The sequence below is a fragment of the Lissotriton vulgaris genome, chromosome 11 (assembly GCF_964263255.1).
Source record: "Lissotriton vulgaris chromosome 11, aLisVul1.2, whole genome shotgun sequence".
In the NCBI taxonomy this organism is placed as follows: Eukaryota; Metazoa; Chordata; class Amphibia; order Caudata; family Salamandridae; genus Lissotriton; species Lissotriton vulgaris.
This window is the reverse complement of record NC_141699.1, coordinates 169,721,767-169,739,814: the sequence shown is the minus strand read 5'-3', so window position 1 is coordinate 169,739,814 and position 18,048 is coordinate 169,721,767. Positions and strand designations below refer to the sequence as shown.

The 18,048-nt window shown below is 42.7% G+C and overlaps 1 protein-coding gene across 1 annotated transcript in view; it reads left to right on the top strand.

Moving 5' to 3' along the window:
- LOC147679472 (BRCA1-associated protein-like) overlaps nt 1–14,313 on the top strand; it is a 62,044-nt gene extending 47,731 nt beyond the window's left edge. The window contains exons 4-5 of the mRNA XM_086942455.1: nt 5,960–6,063; nt 11,813–14,313. Of these exons, the coding sequence (XP_086798581.1) occupies nt 5,960–6,063; nt 11,813–12,176 (468 nt within the window). The 3' untranslated portion in view covers nt 12,177–14,313. The remainder of the gene's footprint in view (nt 1–5,959; nt 6,064–11,812) is intronic.
- The last annotated feature ends 3,735 nt before the right edge of the window (nt 14,314–18,048 follow it).

Genomic DNA, 18,048 nt, shown 5'->3' with positions numbered 1-18,048 from the left:
AAGTGCACAATGCATTAAAATGCATTAAAACACACCCTTTGACTTTTATTTTTTAACAAGATATGCCAGAATGACCATACGTAATTGTTGTGTCCAGCTGAGTGAACGTAGCATTTGAGAATGGGTTCATCACATTTTGTAAAACATACAGGCAGCGCTTCACAAACACCATTTTAGCCAGAGATATTCCTCCTGTGAAAGAGAGTGTTTTGCCTATACTTGGAGTGGTAAAACCAGCAGTTGCCACTGGGGTTTATCTGGTGCTAGTGGGGATAACCAGGACCTGAGCCATGCCTGTGGTTGCCTGACTAGATATAACTCTAGGAGAAGGAAAGCTCATGGCTGAAAACATCATGAACACTCACCAATTGACTTTGCATTTCTGTGTTTTTTGTTTTACAGTTTATGGGCTTGTTTTGGGTCACACAGGGATGCACGTCAGTGAAACGGAGGCTGATTGCAGGCAAGGGGGTGGTCACATTAGGGCACTATTGGGGAAAGGGGGGGTTATAGGATCCGAAACCTTCTCGATAGACATGTGGAGTATGGAATAAGCACACACCTCATGTCTGCAACAGTTAAGGCCAAGTGAATTTGGGCAAATCTGAGATCCTTTTGGTGGTCAAGGACTTCCATCTTTGGGGGGATGAATGGTGGCCTCCCGCTCCTGGAATACCCCCGTACCTAAACCGGTGGTGAAGAACCTGGGCAGTATGTTGGACAAAGAACTCAATTTGGAGATGCAGGCCAAATCGGTGGCTGGGAAATGTTTTGGCCTGTTACGAGGCCTAAAACCTATACTTGGTTTTTTCGATTCTCAAACACGGCAGTTGATTATTCAAGTATCTATACTGGCCCGATTGGACTACTGTAATATGTTACTCTTGGGCTCCAATAAGTCTGCGATCAATAGACCACAACGTGTACAGAACGCTGCGGCACGGGCTATTTATGCCCTCCCCAAATACTTTCATGTCTCCAACCTCCTCCATCGCCTGCATTGGCTACCCCTTGAACAAAGAGTGCGTTTAAAAGCGCTATGTATTGTGCATAAGATTCTCATCGGCATTGGCCCAGGACCTATGAGTGATTTATGTTCTCTCTATGTTTTTTAGCTCGGCTGAACTGTCTCCTGCTAGAATCCCATGGATACGGAAAGCTAGATCTAGATATAGAAGAGGGAAAAAGGATTGCATTTATATAGCGCTTGCTACACCTTATGAGGTGTTGAAATGCTTTTGCGGCAAGTAGCACTCTACTCCGGAATCCATAAAGGATTACTGGTGAATTAGTATAGTGGAATATGAAAGTAATTGGAGGTGGAAATGTTAGTTATTTGGATTGAGAAGGAAGAGGGAAAGATATAGACATATTTTTGGGGGAGTTTATAGCTGTAGGAGGGGGTTTGGGTTGAGTAATGGGTGAGGTAGTATAGCAAAATATTAAATTAATTTGAGTGGCGGACATGTTATTTTGTTTTCTGGATTGAAAAGGAATAATGGAGGGATTGAAGAGGGAAGGGTCTAGAATTTTTTCTTTTTGGGGGAGAGTTCAGAGCAGCAGGAGGGGGTTTGAATTGAGTAAAAGTGAGTAGTGCACGGACCGAAGAAGCATTTTGTTCATGTAATATCGATCACTGTGCAGGTTTTGGTTTCGTGTGGGACCTAAAATTATGAACTTGTTGCAGAAGTATTAACATGCACCTCATGTTAGTGGTTATAATTTAAAAGAAAGTGAGGATGGAATCGCAATCAGCATATTCAAACCGGTAACAGACATAGCTTGGGAGCCAGTTGTGTCATGCTTTTGCGAAAAGTCATGTCTTTATATCACTTATGAATTATTGATGGTTCTCGATTTTCCTTACTCTCTTTGGCAGTATATTCCATAGTCTGTATGCCGATAGCGAGAATAATTTCCCTCAATAGGGTATTTTGAAAAAGGAGAAGGTTAAGAATCATGAGATGTGGAGCCATTCCTGAACTGGGGTTTCTCCTTTGGTTATTTGACTTAAGTTTGGAGTGGAAGATGGTTGGACCTATCCCACGGATTGACCAATGTGCAATGCCCAATGCTCTAAAGGATATTCTTCTTGCCATTGGTATCCAGGCAGTAAAAAGTTTTGAGAGCCGGGTAATGAGGTGCTCTCTGTTTAGATTATGGACATGTCTGGCTGCTGCATTCTTGAATCTTTGTAGCATGCTGATTAGCTTTCTAGTGCATCTGATGTACAGCCAATTTACGTAGTCCAGGATGATATCACTAGGGACAGAGATGCCTCTATCATGTGTGAAAAGTCTGGGTACAGGAGACAAAGATGAGGTATTCTCATCATATAAACGGAATCTCATCTCACCTTGTTGAATTGTGACTGAAGTGAGAGCTTTCAGTCCATAACCATGTAAAAATGTTTCACTAAACTTGATGCAGTCAGTCCCTGTCTTATTTCAAGTGGCTAAGTGGATATAGGATTTTAATTCTGCCAAGATCAACGCATAAGTATTTCAGTTTTTGAAGACCTATGTTTCAGGTGATTCAGCAGCATGCATTGTACAGCATTTAGACCTCAGAATTTGCAACTGTTGACTTCAAAGGTTGCCCTGCATTTAAGATGATTTGAGTATTGTTGCCGTAGTTGTAGTAGGTAGATTAAATTCTATCTTGCTGTTAGGAAAAGGGGCTTGCTAAATATTGAAAAGTATGGGTGTGAGTTCAGTGCCCTGATGGATGGTTATTTGCTTGGTGTATTGTGTGGATTTGAAAGGAGGAAAACAGATAATTTTGGAGCTCTCCTTAAATTAAGATTTAATCCTTTTTAGGAAAAATCTCTGGGTGCATGTTTCGTAAAATCTTTCGGCTAGTGCTTGATGGTCAACCATGTCAAATGCTAATGAAAGGACAAAAAGTACAGCTGCCATGCATTTTGTCTTGATAGTATTCTCAAAGTTGTTAAAAATTGGGGTTAATATCGATTATAGGCTTTTCTGAGTCTGACTATGTTTAGTAAATCTGACAGTAGACTTCGTTTTGTGATGAAGGCTGATATCTGGGAGATGGTCAACCTGGAAATGGTCTGTTTGATATTTGTGTATACTTTGCTAGGCAAGCTTCATCCAGTTCCTGTTACTTATGAATCAGTTAAATGAACACGGTTTTCACGTAACCTATAAATTCATGAGTTGGTATTGAGGAGTTGAATAGAAAAGTGTGATGTACTAGACGCATAGTTGAAAGAGCTGGAGGTAAGTCACAAAAGGATGTGCTCCATAAAAGTCTGGCAAAAACATCTAGGTGCGAGAGCACAGGTTAAACTGCTAGACCACAATAAGGCGAAATACATCTTGCTCAGGGTATGACTGGCCGTAGTTGGCACCAGTCATTTCTCCAGTGGGCCACCAGGTTAGGGGCTGGTTTTGGGCCCCTGGAGAGGTGTTTTGTTACCGAGGCCGATTTTGCAGCATAGCTGCAAAATCATCCCCCAGCAACAAAATTGTCCACATCCGGCCCCGGCAAATAGCTAGGCCTGGAGATAATGTGGCGTATTTGTATAGCGCGAACAGTGACCCGGAGGCATCCCGGCGCTTGTACTCCTACCACAAGGGAACCCCTCCTGGCTTTTCCTTGTGGGGTGTCAACTCCTGGGCATCCCATGGTGAAACCAGGCATCCCTTGTGTATCAGGGGGCCTTTGTGGAGACTAAGCAAGCTATTGCCCAGAGTTGCAGCGTGGGACCCATGCTTAGAATCGGCACTGAGGCGAGAATATCCGGTCAGAGGAATTTAAGCCCGAACCCGCCGAAGCGGGAATTGAACCCTGGTCTCTGGCCAGCATTCTGCATCAAGGTCTGCCGCTCTAAGCATTGAGCCACACTTCTCCACTAAGATAAGAGATTTGACAGACATGTAATGCATAAAACACCCTTGGGTCAGCGTGACTAGGCCTCTCCTATGTAAAACAATACTTTCAGACAGTTAAAGGTCAGGTTCCTGGTGAACTGGAAGCACCCTGAAACTAAGAGATATTGGTTCTTTATGAACCACACATGTCACTGGCATCAAAATATGGAAGGCACATTGGCTAGAAAAGAGGGTCTGACCCTGGGGACTGACTATACTCTCTACTGGTACCAAGGACAAACTTGGCAATCTGGGATAGAGTGGCCATGAGAGAAAGGTTGACTGCATTCCCTTTTCCCTTCACACCGATACGGAACAATCTGGATTTCACTCAAGCTCACAAGACAGCTCACGAGACAGGAGTCTTCGCTGTCTGGAGGGACATGGGCTATTGGAGAGCAGTAGACAGATTGATGAAGCCGGCACACATCCTTTGAATGTATAAAAAATGTGTTTGGGCTTCTAGAAATCCTCTATTACCAAGTCTGAAACTGGGCAACATGTCACACAATTAGGCCCCTGGTTAGTCTAGCATTGACCTCCCCTGGACAATGGCTCTTTACGCGAGAAGATGACAAGTGGCTATAGAAAAATATGACTTGGAGGTGCTGGACACCTTGGGTGAGAGGCAACAATAAAAACTATGACTGGTTTGGTTGTGTGCTGTGATTCAGAGATATTGGGAATCTTTAACGAAGAGCTGACGGGGGTCCTAGGTTGGGAGGTCCCTCTTGATCCCATCCATGTTCTGCTGGGCGTCACCGATGGATTGGACGGCTCCAGGCTGAGAAGCTCTTCTTCAACACGGCATTGGTGGTCGCCAAGAGGGACATTTCCGTGTATTGGATGAACACTGTTTCTCCCAATCTAGGATTGGTGCGCTGCGCAGGAGCGGCCTTTATATGTAGCCAGGGGGTGCCCTGAGAAATGTTGCCGCATGTGGGGTAAATGGGTCGCGGTACTCGATGATTGAGATGGCGTGATCCTCTCTTCGGATTCATGTGGATAAGTGATTATTGATTTCTTTATGCAATCTTGCTGTCACTGTGATGTGTTTTCTCCCTATTCGGAAAATGTACAATGTGGCTCTGAGTGGTTCCGTTTGTTGTTCCATCCAAAACTCAATAAAATTGGTTGTCAAAAAAAACAAACTATTACGTACTGGTAACACACACCTGCCAAACTGCATGCCTTTGATTGACACATGACAGATCCTTATGTGTGGGGGAACACTACTTCATCTTCTCTGGTAATGGCCAGAACAAAGCACATATTGAGAGGCGTCCTGGACACTGCAAACACAATGTGTGGGACCTACAACCCCAGACTTTCTGCTTAGACCATTCTGTGCTAGCCCAACTGACAAACCTTTCCCCTGGTCTCTAGAAGATGGCAGAGGTGTTGTATGTAGCTGGAAAGGCCACAACTACTCTGGGGTGGAAAGACAGATCAACAGACCTTAGGGAGCAGTAATATGAATGTTAGAACATTCTGGGGATGTAAAAGGTTTCACTAGCACTAGAACCGAGAGGAGGTGGCTTTTGGTGCGTTATGGATGGCTCTTTTTTACATGGCTTTAGTGTTTATAAAGCTTATATGCCTGAGATGTCTCATGGTGCTTAATATATTCCTGTCAACCACATTGGATAAAGATGTTACATAGACCCACACAGAAACAAATGACCCCAGAAAAATTACCTAGACATTGAGGTCTCATCCCTCATCTGCAAGTGAGCGTATGTTGAACACAGAAAACCAATAAAATGCTTTAATGCTAAAAAAAAAAGCAGTGCGCTAAATCTTGACGAGCATGTATTTTCATAAACTAAGAGTAGAAGGAATACAATAATTCTGTTTTACCTGCTGATACCTTTCAGCGAGGGTACATTGGCCAAAGGACCTAGCCATTTGGGAACACTCTGGTAATCCGAACATCACATGGAGCACAGCGGTAAAACATTTTCACATTCTCTAATAACTGCATTTAAGCATTCACTGTTACTGCAGCACATCATTTGAGGTCAAGTTTGAAAAATATGATAATTTAATGTTCTTTTTTGTAGATTAACAATATGAAGACCAAGTTTAAGGAAACAATTGAGAAGTGCGACAGTCTGGAACAAAAGCTTAATAACCTGGTGAAGGAAAAGCAAGCTGTGGAAAGAAAGTGGGTATCTGAAGTTTTGTAGATGGGTTTTGAAATTAAGCTTATAATGCTGAAGGGGAAAGGTACTAGGTGAATGTTTTTGCCCTGGGCTGTTACAAATTTGATTTTGAGGAAAGCTAGATCTAGAAAAGAAAAAAAATGCAATAATGAAAATGGAAGACAAGATCAGAACGAAGGGTTATTTGCATATGTCTGGTTTCTGTCTGAGGTGATCGAGTGGGCAACAAAAATTGAATTTATTGTCTCCAAGAGTAATTGCCAGGGGCAGAGATTAATTCAAGGCATCAACTCTTCACCATTTTGATGTCCTTTGTGCAATACAAATGAAGCAAGACATTGGCCTAGTTGTAATTATTCTGCATATTTCAGATTAATTGAAAGGCATCTAAAATATGATATTATGTATAGACACTTGAGGGAATGCCCCTTGCCACCCAGAAGACCGTAGTCAATGCACTCATAACATCTCGGCTTGACTACGGCAACATCCTTTACCTGGGCTCAAACCAAGCCGTCACCAAACGACTGCAACTTGCCCAAAATGCGGCCGCAAGACTGCTTTGCAATATCCCTAAAAAATCTAGTGTGTCCAAACATCTAATTGACCTTCATTGGCTCAGGGTGGAAAACCGCATAAGGTTCAAAGCCCTGAGCTATATGTTCAAGATTAAATCTGGCACCGCACCAAAGTATCTACTATCTCTTGCAACCCCTTACCTTCCTGCTAGAGAACTGCGCTCCCAGACCCGGCACTTTTCGCAACCCCGAGATTCAAACTAGCGAGAATGGGAGGGAGATCATTCTCGGTACTAGGGCCTGCTCTTTGGAACAAGCTCCCGCTTCACATCCGCAAGGAAGATAACTATGCCAGATTTAGAAAGAACCTGAAGACCTGGCTCTTCCACAAATAAATCCTTTCACTTATCAATTTTCTCCTACTTGTTCTGATCTGTCATCGGCGCCGGGAAACCCTTTTTGGGTAGCTGTGCGCCATACAAATTAAAAAAAATAAAATAAATAAATAAATGGAGTGTTAAAACTATGGCATAGCAAAGAGGAATACAGAAGTCCCAAAACCGGGAAAAAATAAGTGAATGTCAACATTATGGCTGTCATGTCTAGTAATCTTTATGCGATCTTCCAAGGAATGATCATAAAAGTTACACAACAGTTAAAGAAAAAACAAACAGAAATCATTACAGACACACATATTTAAAAAATGGACAACCACGTATTAAAAATAGAACAAGACCTGCGAAAGTCCATGTCGAGAGAATTAGGAACTACCATATTTTTTAATGTATGAACTCCTCATGTTAATATACGATAAAGTGACTGTGCAAAAAAATCCTGTTCCGATTCCAGGAAGCTACTACGGGGTGGCAATTTATTAAAAATTCACGTCAACATTTCACATTTAAAAAACATATCAGAAACACTAATTAGTAAAAATCACTACAGTGCTTTGTACATCAAAACCGCATACTCCTTCTCTTCGCTAAGGTGCACTTCTGAAAGTTCGCATCTGCAAAACAAACGTTACAATCGCTAAGTTGCTTAAGGTAGAAGAGAGCTGCCTTGCACTTAGGAAATTTTAGTCTGCGCTGTAACGGTAATAAAAACTTCCTTGTATACGGATGAAAAAATTGACAGAAAGAGACAAATTTGTAAAATAGTTTGACTCTATTTCTCATCACATGGACAAGTGGCAACAGTGTTAAAAGAATATTGACCTAAAGGAAAACATATCACCCAACAGAAAGAACCCAGCCTAAATTTTGTCAACAAATTTCTTTTGTAAACATTGGTCATATATAATAGATAGGGGGCAATTGACAGGGTTGCTTGAATAAGACAATTAACTTAGGGTTTGGCCATTTCCAATAGTTCCCTAGAGATTTGAATTAGCTTAACAAAACTGTCCCGAACCCACTTTCTATTCTTTTTTGCAATTGCATCCGGGTGCTCAAACAATGCGGCACCGCCAAGTGCCGAAAAACAAGTTTTGATTTATTAGAGCCAAGGAATGGACAAACCACAGGCACAGCTTAAACAATCTCTATTAACAGCCTAATTAAAGTCTGCTTGTTTGTGTGACCAAATTGAGCACCAGAGGGCCAGGGGGCAGCACTTCTGGTGTCCTGGATATACTCATGGCCTAGCTCCAGATCAACGGAATAATGCGTAGATGAGGGAGGGATGCCTGATAACAGGTGGCAGAATCTATTCCCCTCTATCTGCATTGCATGTACATCCCTGCAGTCCCAGATACCCATTCCGTATGTTAAAATTGCCAAGGATTTGCGATTGTCTATCTCTAAGAGGGGAGCGATCTGCTTTTTACCAATAGACATGGCAAGCGAGAAGGTAGTGCCTACAGCTTTAGTGAATCGGGTTATTCTATTTTTAATGCACATATGCTACAAGCTGCCTTCATCAAAATCCAGGCCTAAATAGGGGAAGGAGCTGACCCTCTTAAGGGGATTGCCCCCTATATTTAAAGTACAGGTTTTGTTGTTTTTTTGGGCCACATATCACAGTGAATGTTTTCTTGAAGTTTGGCGCCAAGCCCATGTCATTCATAAAGATAACGTAACACACAATAAGTTTTTTAGGCCGTTGGAAGTCCTTGCCAAGAGAACGGCGTCGTCAGCATAAAGCAGCCGCCCCAACAGAAACCAGTGTCTTCTCCAAGTTGTTTGTATAGAGAAGAAAAAGGATTAGGGCAAGAATGCAACCTTGGCGCACCCATGCGTAATGCTGAATAACTGTGCATTCTCTAGCGCTTCCATACCTGACTGAGGCTGAAAGGTCATGGTGGAGGTGCCTTAAAAATGTAACCAGCCCCACGTCAACTTCCATGCTCTCTAAGATGACCCACAGCTTTGAACGGGACACGTAATCAAATGCGCTGCACCGGTCCATGAACGCCAAATGGGTGGAGACCACCTTGGTGTATTTGTATTTTGCCACAATGAGATAAAGATTATGATACTGCTCAATTGTCCCGAGACCCTTTCTGAACCTGTACAGGCTTGGTCAAGTATGCTATTAATATTAATCCAATCCAGTAAGCGATCCAATATAACTCTCCCAATGATTTTGACTGAGGAATCCAGAAGAGATATCAGGCAATAGCATTTGACGACATGCATGTTTCCTTTTTTTAAACAGGGACAATTATAGATGACCGCCACGACCCGAGTACCCCCTCGCTACAGGTAGAGTTAAAAACTGAAAGTAAGGACCGGGGTCCAGAACATTGGGTCTTTACTGAATAAGTCCAGAGTAATTCCATCCGGAGCCGCCACGCATCTACTGTGTATGGTTGCTTTGAGAACCTCCTCCTCATTGGTGAAAGGTTTTGAGCACATTGCAAGGCAACTGCACTGAGGCATCATCAGCCTTACAGTCAGTAGAATACCGCCCCGTTAAGTGCGCCACCATGCCTCTGCCAACGTATGGGCTGTTACTTTGTCTGTTGGTAATACAGGTGATAAAACCGACCGCACAACTTTCCAAGATGTTTGTGGGTCTTTCAGAATGGCAGGCTCCCACAATAAATTCCCATTTCTCCTCCTTCATTACCGACTTCCTTCTTTTGATGGCTTACTGGTATAACTTTCTGCTTTCCCTGATTGCACACTGATCTCTGGGGATTTGCTTTAGGGCCCTGCGTAAACTATCATTGGCTGATCTGCATGCTTTAGCGAACCATGATTTATCATGGCGGCGCGGCTGAATGTTGGGTCTGGAAAGCAGCACTTCTATCTTTGCTAAAAAGTTAGAAAAGTCAGTTCGGATGAAGGCCGGGTTGAGAGGTACACAATAGCAGCTGTTCACCAGACCAGTACTATTGTGTACAACTTGGGACATAATGCTCTTCAGGTTCGCGGTGCGCCTAACCGCCCTGCAAACTTGATAGATAAGTCTTTAGGAGGTAAAGGCTTTATCTTAGGTTGCACAAGTCTCAACTGTATCTTGACAGAAATAGGGTTATAATCACTATAGGTCTGGAGAAGAACCTCACAGTTGTTAACAATTGGGACATGCTCCCGGAGGTAAAAATGTTGTCAATAGTGCTCCCAGCACCCCGCCCTGTGAAGGTTGGAATATGATAATCAGAAAAGTTAGGGACCTTGTTAACCAGGCCCCGTTCCGCCAGGAGAGAGAAATGGACCGCTCCTCGAGTCCATCACTTTACAATCAATGTCTCGGGCAAGTGGGTCGAAGATAGTTTGAGATATAGACTGAGGGTGCCAGAGTTCAGCATTGAAGTCCCCTGCCACCATCAATCTAAGGGGGCATTCCGTCCGTGCCTCTTTCTCTACAAGCATATTGATCACAACAAAAAGACCCTGAAAGTGGCAATCACCCTTACTCGAGAAGTTGTTATTATAGAAATGTATCAAATGCATCTTATGGGTGTCTTTCCAGCTAAGGCAGAGGCCTGCCCCTCCCCCGCTCGTATTGGATGGGCAAAACTAAGCAACCAATATTAACTTTAAACCAGGCGGTCAAACCCCCCCTTTGCTCTACCAGATGAGGATGGGATCGCAGGCAAAGTAAAGCACACAAATCCATTGAATGCTATTTCATTTACCTCCTAACTTTCCTGCAAGAAAACTATATCAAACTTAGCAATAAATTATCGCCATTCATCAATTGAGATTTTGAGGCTAGGCCCGCAATGTTCCAACGTAAGAAATTTAAACAGGCATTGTCTAATGGACCTTCATCCATTCTGGTGCTCATACCGTACCTTGAGGAGAGGGAGTTCAGTTGGAGGGTTGGAGACGATAGGGCAACAGGGATTGAATTATCGAGAGCCCTGCCCTTATCCAGTACGCCAGGCCCTATATAGCGATAATTCAGAGTGAAGTTAATTGGGAAATGGCTTTATGGCTGTCATTGAAGGGATCTTAACTCCTTTAACAGATAGGTCATTTTAGAAACAATACAGTGCTGGCAAAATTGGAGCAGAAGAGCTATGTGCAGCTTCAGTCAGGGAGCCATCAAGGAGGCCCTCGGTGAAAATGGAGCGGATCGTTTTAACATTCAACCACTCAATCAGAATCATCTTGAATGCTATGGATGGCATCCTAATCAGTAGGGAGTAGAGGAAATGATGGTTCCTCTGTCCATTAGCCTGACAGACTAGGACAGCAGCGGGCTCTTGATAAGAGATGCATACGAGGTGGGGCAATGCACATCTTGAAAACAGCTGCCAAAATCTCTCTTGAGAGGGCATACCTAAAAAAAAGTTGTGGTAGGATAAATGGAAGTTTCTTAAGTGAGGATCAAAGGTAACAAGGGCGCATATGGGGGGTGCAGGCATAGGCACCAGAACTTTGAGGCTGGGAGGGCAGGGAGATATGTTTACCTATTGTCAAGTCTTGTTGGAGTATGTTGTGCTGTGTGTAACTCATTAAATTTTAAAGACCTATGTAGTACAGAAATATTTTACCTTTTCCCCTCCCTTTCTTTTTATCTCCCCACCTTCTACCATTCTTATCCCAAATTTGCATGTGGAGATTATAGGTGGATGCTCGGAGATGATTAGGGAAAAAGAATGGGATGTGGACATTCTAAAAGTGTAAAAAGATGGTTACTGTATGCAAAATTCTTTAGTTAAGGAGGAATGTCTAAATACAGCTTCCCAAAACCTATTGTGCTGTTAACAATAATTAAATCCTGAAAAGTATGTTTTTAAAAATATTAACAAATTCCTTTTTCTGTCTTCCAAAAGGTGTACCCAACTGAATTCTAAGATTTCAAAGCTATCCACAGAGCTCAAAGAAGAGCAAGAGATGAACAAATGTTTGCGAGCAAATCAAACTGTTTTGCAAAACAAGTTAAAGGAAGAGGAAAGCGAGCGGAAGGAAATGAGTGAGCAGAAGGACATGCAAATAACAGAAATGCAGGAACAGCTGCATGATCTAATGTTTTACCTGGAGACTCAGCAGAAGATTAACCGGATGCCAGCAGATACGAGGCAGGAAATCCAAGAAGGACAGATCAACATCGAAGTGGCCTCGTCTACTAGCTCGCATCCATCAGGGGGACCAGGAAAGCTGTCGTCTAGGAGAGGCCGAGGCAAAAGAGGCAAATAAGTGTGCAATTCTTAGCAAAAGAATCCATCCGCTTTCAATACTCTAGCTCACAGGAACGCGTGGCCATCCTGGGCTAGCTGTGTGAAGAACACACCGCTTAAACCATTGTCTAAGTAAACCCAGTGAAGTCGCATTAAGCTATTCCTTTTTCGAAGGTGTGAGCCTTTCTGACAGCTTATGTAAAGAAACAGTTCAACATTGCTGACCAAAATCCACCTGTTGAACTTTCCAGCTATTTGTATATTGCGATATATTGTAGCAGTATGCTACAAAAGAGAAACATGTTACTTATGCCTTAAAGTGTCTCAGGCTTCACTTTGCACAACTTTCAGCAATTCTACGCCCAGTACCTGGGTGTGCTTGAGATCTTCGCTCCTTTTCTTACACCTTGAAGGAATTTGAGTGCACTCCTTGGCAGGCAGGTAGCTCTGCTTGTCATGCTGCAGGGAAACTATTTAATGGAAGTCATTTCTATATTTTCTCCATCAGCCTTCTGTAAAGGATACTAAACTGCACAGTAATTGTCGAAGTAAACTCAGTAAACTGTATAAACTACTTGCACCAGACAATGTATGTTTAGCCATATGTAACTGCTACTTTAGAATAAAAGATGACTTCTACAGCATTTGACGGGAATAGGGTAAATTTGCTTGCTGCTGCTCCGCACTCTTGAACATATGACATTGTTTCTTTCAAGTGAGTACATTCTGCTATATATATTTTCGTAGAGGCAGACTTTTCTCTCCAAGATAGCCAAAGCACTTCCTATGATAGCCTTAAGCAAATGGTTTACATTGACAACTCGCACATTCTGAGTCGTTGGGCTACAGTTTGTGCTTTAAGAGTTTATGTGGTATGGTTTGTCCGGGTTACTGATTGGATGTTTTTCTTTCAATGTGTAACCAGATTTGCTGTTATTTTAGAATAATATACTATGAAAATGAGCACTTACAATCCTTAAGCTTATACCTAATAGTTATGCTAGAAATTGTCACATTTCATGTAATAGCTATCTGTTCGTTGACGCTCTGTAAATGTTCTTAATTATTGGAAAAATACAATTTCTTTAAGAAGTAAAAAATGAATTTAGTCTGGTATCTCTGAACTGGACCAACATAAAAGGAACCCTGTCATACATTGTCTAAAATGCTTGCATTGCGGAACACAAGAACCGTCTAGTTAATTTCAGGACATGTAAGTGTCTTTGGACCAGTAGGGGTGATAAATTTACCATGAATCCTATACATAAATACTATCTGGCAACAGAAGAGAAAATTGGGATTTGTTTTCAAAAACAGGCATTTTTGTGTTCCCCAATGCCTACCTGGTATTATAAGCACTCTGTATAGAGCCTGTCAATATGTCACACTACTAAGCTTACTTGTGAAATAAAACCAATAGATGCATAATAAATAGGAAAATGTATTTGGAGATCATGAAAATCACCTTGATCCATCTCATGATTCATTGTAGAGAAGGGCAGTGCTGTCCCTAGTAATGTTGCCAACCTAACATACATACCTCTTGTTTTTAGAACCAAAGGTATTGGGAGAAGTGTCTTTTGTCAGGAAAATTGTCATAAGAAACATTACCTTTTTGTACCGAACAATCATTCAGTAGTTTTGCTATGTTGAACATGATGGAACCAACTTGTGCGAAGTGATTTAAATGCTTGAAAATAGAGTGAGATTATCTGTGCAAAGTAGATGTCTTGGCAGAAATTAACCATTCCTTATTTTGGGGAATTTAGTTGCGATAAAGAGCTCATGAAGATGTCTAATTTAAGTAAAACCTTGTTGGTTCAACCGTTATATGAATTGCTACACAGGCCACAGACATGGAGCTAGATGTTCAGATACAGTCACAGAATTTCAGGCCGATGTACATGTATTCAATCACTATTTATTTTCATAGCTCTAATATTTATATTGTGCAACCCTCATAGTGCATCCTCTAAAGCAGTGATACTCATTACAGCCCGGGGGTGGCTTGCAGCCCTCTTGACCTTTACATGCAGCCCCTCTGGTGACCAGCAGCACAAGCTACTGTTTAGTTGTTGTGCACTAATATTTTTTTTTTTTAAGTTTAATAAGGAAGCCTTTATTACCCTGCTAATAAATGCTTTTTTTTGTTTAGTTTTTTTGTTTCCAAAAGCTTTATTGAAACATTGCACATGAAATACATATCTGACACGTTAGATTGCGTAGCATTATAAAGTTGTTCATCAGCAATCAAAGCAAAGTTCCTCTCCAAACATACAACCAAAATACCCTCCATCCTGTCCTCTCCTTCCCCCCCCCCCAGTACAGAAAGTTTAATTGGACAAAATGTCACACATTTCGGAGCTTCATGTGCTCCTGGACTTTCCATCTAGTCTACCTACTCAAAAGCAAGACCCACCTTCATGTCTACAAAAGGAATGTGCATGGCCCATCCCCACCTCTTAGATACTGCCAACATTGCCCCCACTTAGATTGCACTTCACCCCCCTCTTCCTATGTTCTCTCAGCATAATCATTTCAGACATCCACTCCCGGCTCAGGGATCCCTACTATCCCCCCTTCCTTCCCATTCCTATGTGTGACTTCATTGCTCGCGTGCTGTGCAAGGAGATATGACACCAAGGGTCCTCAGATGTCTTTGGGGCGAGATTTGAGGGGGAGCTGTTCCGTATAACTATGCAAGTGCTCCTGCCAGATAGCCAAGTCTTTAATACAGTCCTTAAATTTGGGGGCTCTCCCTCGTCCCCACCTACATGCCACCCTCCTTTTGGCTATCAGTAGCCCCATTGCAAGGAATTTCTTGTGTACAGTCTGTATCTTGTACGACAGTCACAGGAGGCCAACGAGTGGAGAAGTCGCAATCTGCACCCCCAACATCTCGGACATCCCCGCAATTACCTCTTTCCAATACACTTCCACCCTGGGGCACTGCCACGCCAAGTGTATAAAGTTTGCTCCTTCCCTGCCACATCTATCGCATCTATCATGTTCCCTTAATCGGAAGCGGTGAAGTTTAGCTGGGGTGTGATACAGGTGATGGAGAAATTTGTAATGGATTAAACGCAAACAACTGTTGCCAGTGATCGCCTCCACTTGCAGACAGCTCCGCTCTCATTGGTCATCGGTCAATGCCACCTCTAAATCCTTGTCTCATTCTGCCCTCGCACGCAACGGGGCCCCCATTGGAACATCTCTAACTTGTTTATACAGTATGGAAATAACGTGTATGGGTGCATCCACCTGCAATAGCGTGTGTAGTGGTATAAATATGTCGGGTTCCGCTGGGCATGCCTGGGTAACCGCTCTGATATTCTGTCTAAGTCGAGTATACAAAAACATGTCCATGCTGGTTGGAGAGTGTTCTCCGAATAATTGCTCAGCGGTACGAAATTGGCTTCCTGTGTACAGGTCGCCCCAGGAAGTATAGTGCAGCGCGCAACATTTTGCTACCCAAACCCTCACATGTGACCTGCAGTAATGGGCTGCGTAGCAACGGCAGTCTAGGGGAGTACATAAGGGACGTCCTCATCTGATGTGCTATCCATTTCCAGGCCGTCACAGTACAATCCACCGTGGATGGGTCTCTGTCCCGTTCCTTAACTTGTGTAAATAAGTACCCCTTGGGGGGGGACTGGCGCCATAAACCCATCCTCCACCGCCAAGTGTGCCATGTACGGAGGTGGATGTAGCCAGTGCACAGCAAAATGTGCCTGCGCACAGAAGTAGTGCTGTTCAAAATTGGGGACCTCAAAGCCCCCCTAATGATAAGGCAGCATGAGAGTCGCCAAGTTCAGCCGAGCCTGCTTCCCTCCCAACCTGCTAATAAATGCTTGCCCGTTTATTTAATATTTTTTAGACCTCCTTACACAGTCCCTGACCAACCCAGACACCTACCACCACTCTGCTGGACACACCAAAGACCGTACTTTGTGGCCCCTGGGCAGATGTTTGTGAATACCCATGCTCTAAAGATACAGTCTGCACACAGGCAGTATCATTGTCTCTAGCAACAGCTTGAACAGTGAAGGGATAAGGAGAAAGATGAGATTTGTGATTAAATTCCTAGATGATAAGAATGTGTTGCTTACCCTTGCCTCCATGCATAGGTTATTGCAGTATTCTAGAGGGCTTGGACTGAGCTGCAACTGTCACTTTTATTGGAGCTTTGATACTTTTTCCCAAATATAAACCGCAGCAAAACCTGCCAGGTACTTGTAAGTAAGACTCTGAAGGTGCTCCCAGCTGTAAACAAAGCTAGGCTAGGAGGAATACATGTGGTCTCTCGTTGGCCTCTTGGCCAGCCGGGTAGTGTGGTGTTAACCTTTTGGGGACTGGGGAGTATCTATTTGTTAATACAGAGTCTGATGCATAAGGCACTAGGATAGGCTATATTTGGGGGTGCCGCTGATAGGATCATGGCCATGGTCATTTTATGGAAGTGCCTTTCTATTTGGCTGACCAAAATATTTTCGGACACAGGTAGTTACATTACCAATTTATTTTAAACAAACAATAGTGTCAGTGTCTATTTTTAGCAGTCCATGTATAGCCTTAAACCTTATCCAAAATGTTACTAGCATTAGTAGCCGGCATGCATTTTCAATGTGGCTTTTTAAATGTCAGAGGATGGAATTATCCAATCCAAAATGAGTCTTGTTCAAAACCTGTGAAATGGCATTCTGTCCATCAGAGGTTGAATCAGCTCTACTTAATGCCTTGCTTAGGGCTAGTTTTAATTGTGGCTCTTCAACATCATCCCATGAGGAGTGAGCCCACAATACTGTCCACGTTTGAAAAGCTTGCTTAAGTAAGTGAATTATGTATTGATTAAGATTTGGATTTTTAGTTTTTAAATCTCGCTGAATTACTTGGTGCCAACTGGATGTCTTTTAGCCATAGTTTTATTTGATTAACAAAGAACAAGGGGAACCTTAAGGTCCAAAAGGGACCAAGGGTAGTAGTGAGTTATTAGAAACAATGGTCCCTTGAAAGAGCGAATACAAAAGTACAGCCGCAATGCTGTAATCAGAATTGGGACTAGATACGTACAATGCAAAATATAGTACAATTTATTAACAAGAGTAAAAGCACAATTAATACGAAAAACATGAAGTGAGCAGAACGTGACGGGGTAACTGGAAATCAGCTGATTTACTTACCTCAGGCATAAGGTGAACAGTGACTTAGTGATAAAAGTAAACAATTAGTCACAATAACACAAAAAAATCTTATACTCCGCTTAATATTATATTGTAGTCAGGAGTCAAGATGTGGGTGTCAACGACGTTTCGATCCCCAACAAAGGTTATGGGATCATCATCAGGACGGAGCGAGTGGGGAATGCCTGAGAAGTTGCCAGTGTCACCCGGCTCGAAAGAATGGTCCCGGTGGAGCGGTCCCGGCAGATCACTGAGGCACCTTGGCTGTGGCAGAGTACATACTGGTGGGCCGTCAAGGGGATCTGCATGGTGATGAGAAGGCTCAATGGTCTGGTCAGTTGCCGGTGGATCCAACCACATGGGAGTACAAAGAACCAGAGGCAGTCAAGGTGATAAACTATCTTCCAAGGTATGATCTGGCACAATGGACAAGAGTTCTTTTAAAATCATACTCCGTTTTTGCTCAGAGTAACCTCCTTTTAATTTGAACATGGTTGAACCCTTTGATTGGCCATTAAGCACATTGTAAGCTAGCTGTAGTAGTGCAGACCACCTCTTCCAGCTACTTGTTATCAGCACATTTTTACGCTCATTTATTCCTCATCCACAGAGTTTGCTTTTGATATTGAGACTATCCAGAATATGCAAAACAGTACATTTAAAATTGTATATAAAAATATCAAAACTGGAATAAATTGCAGGTATAATCAG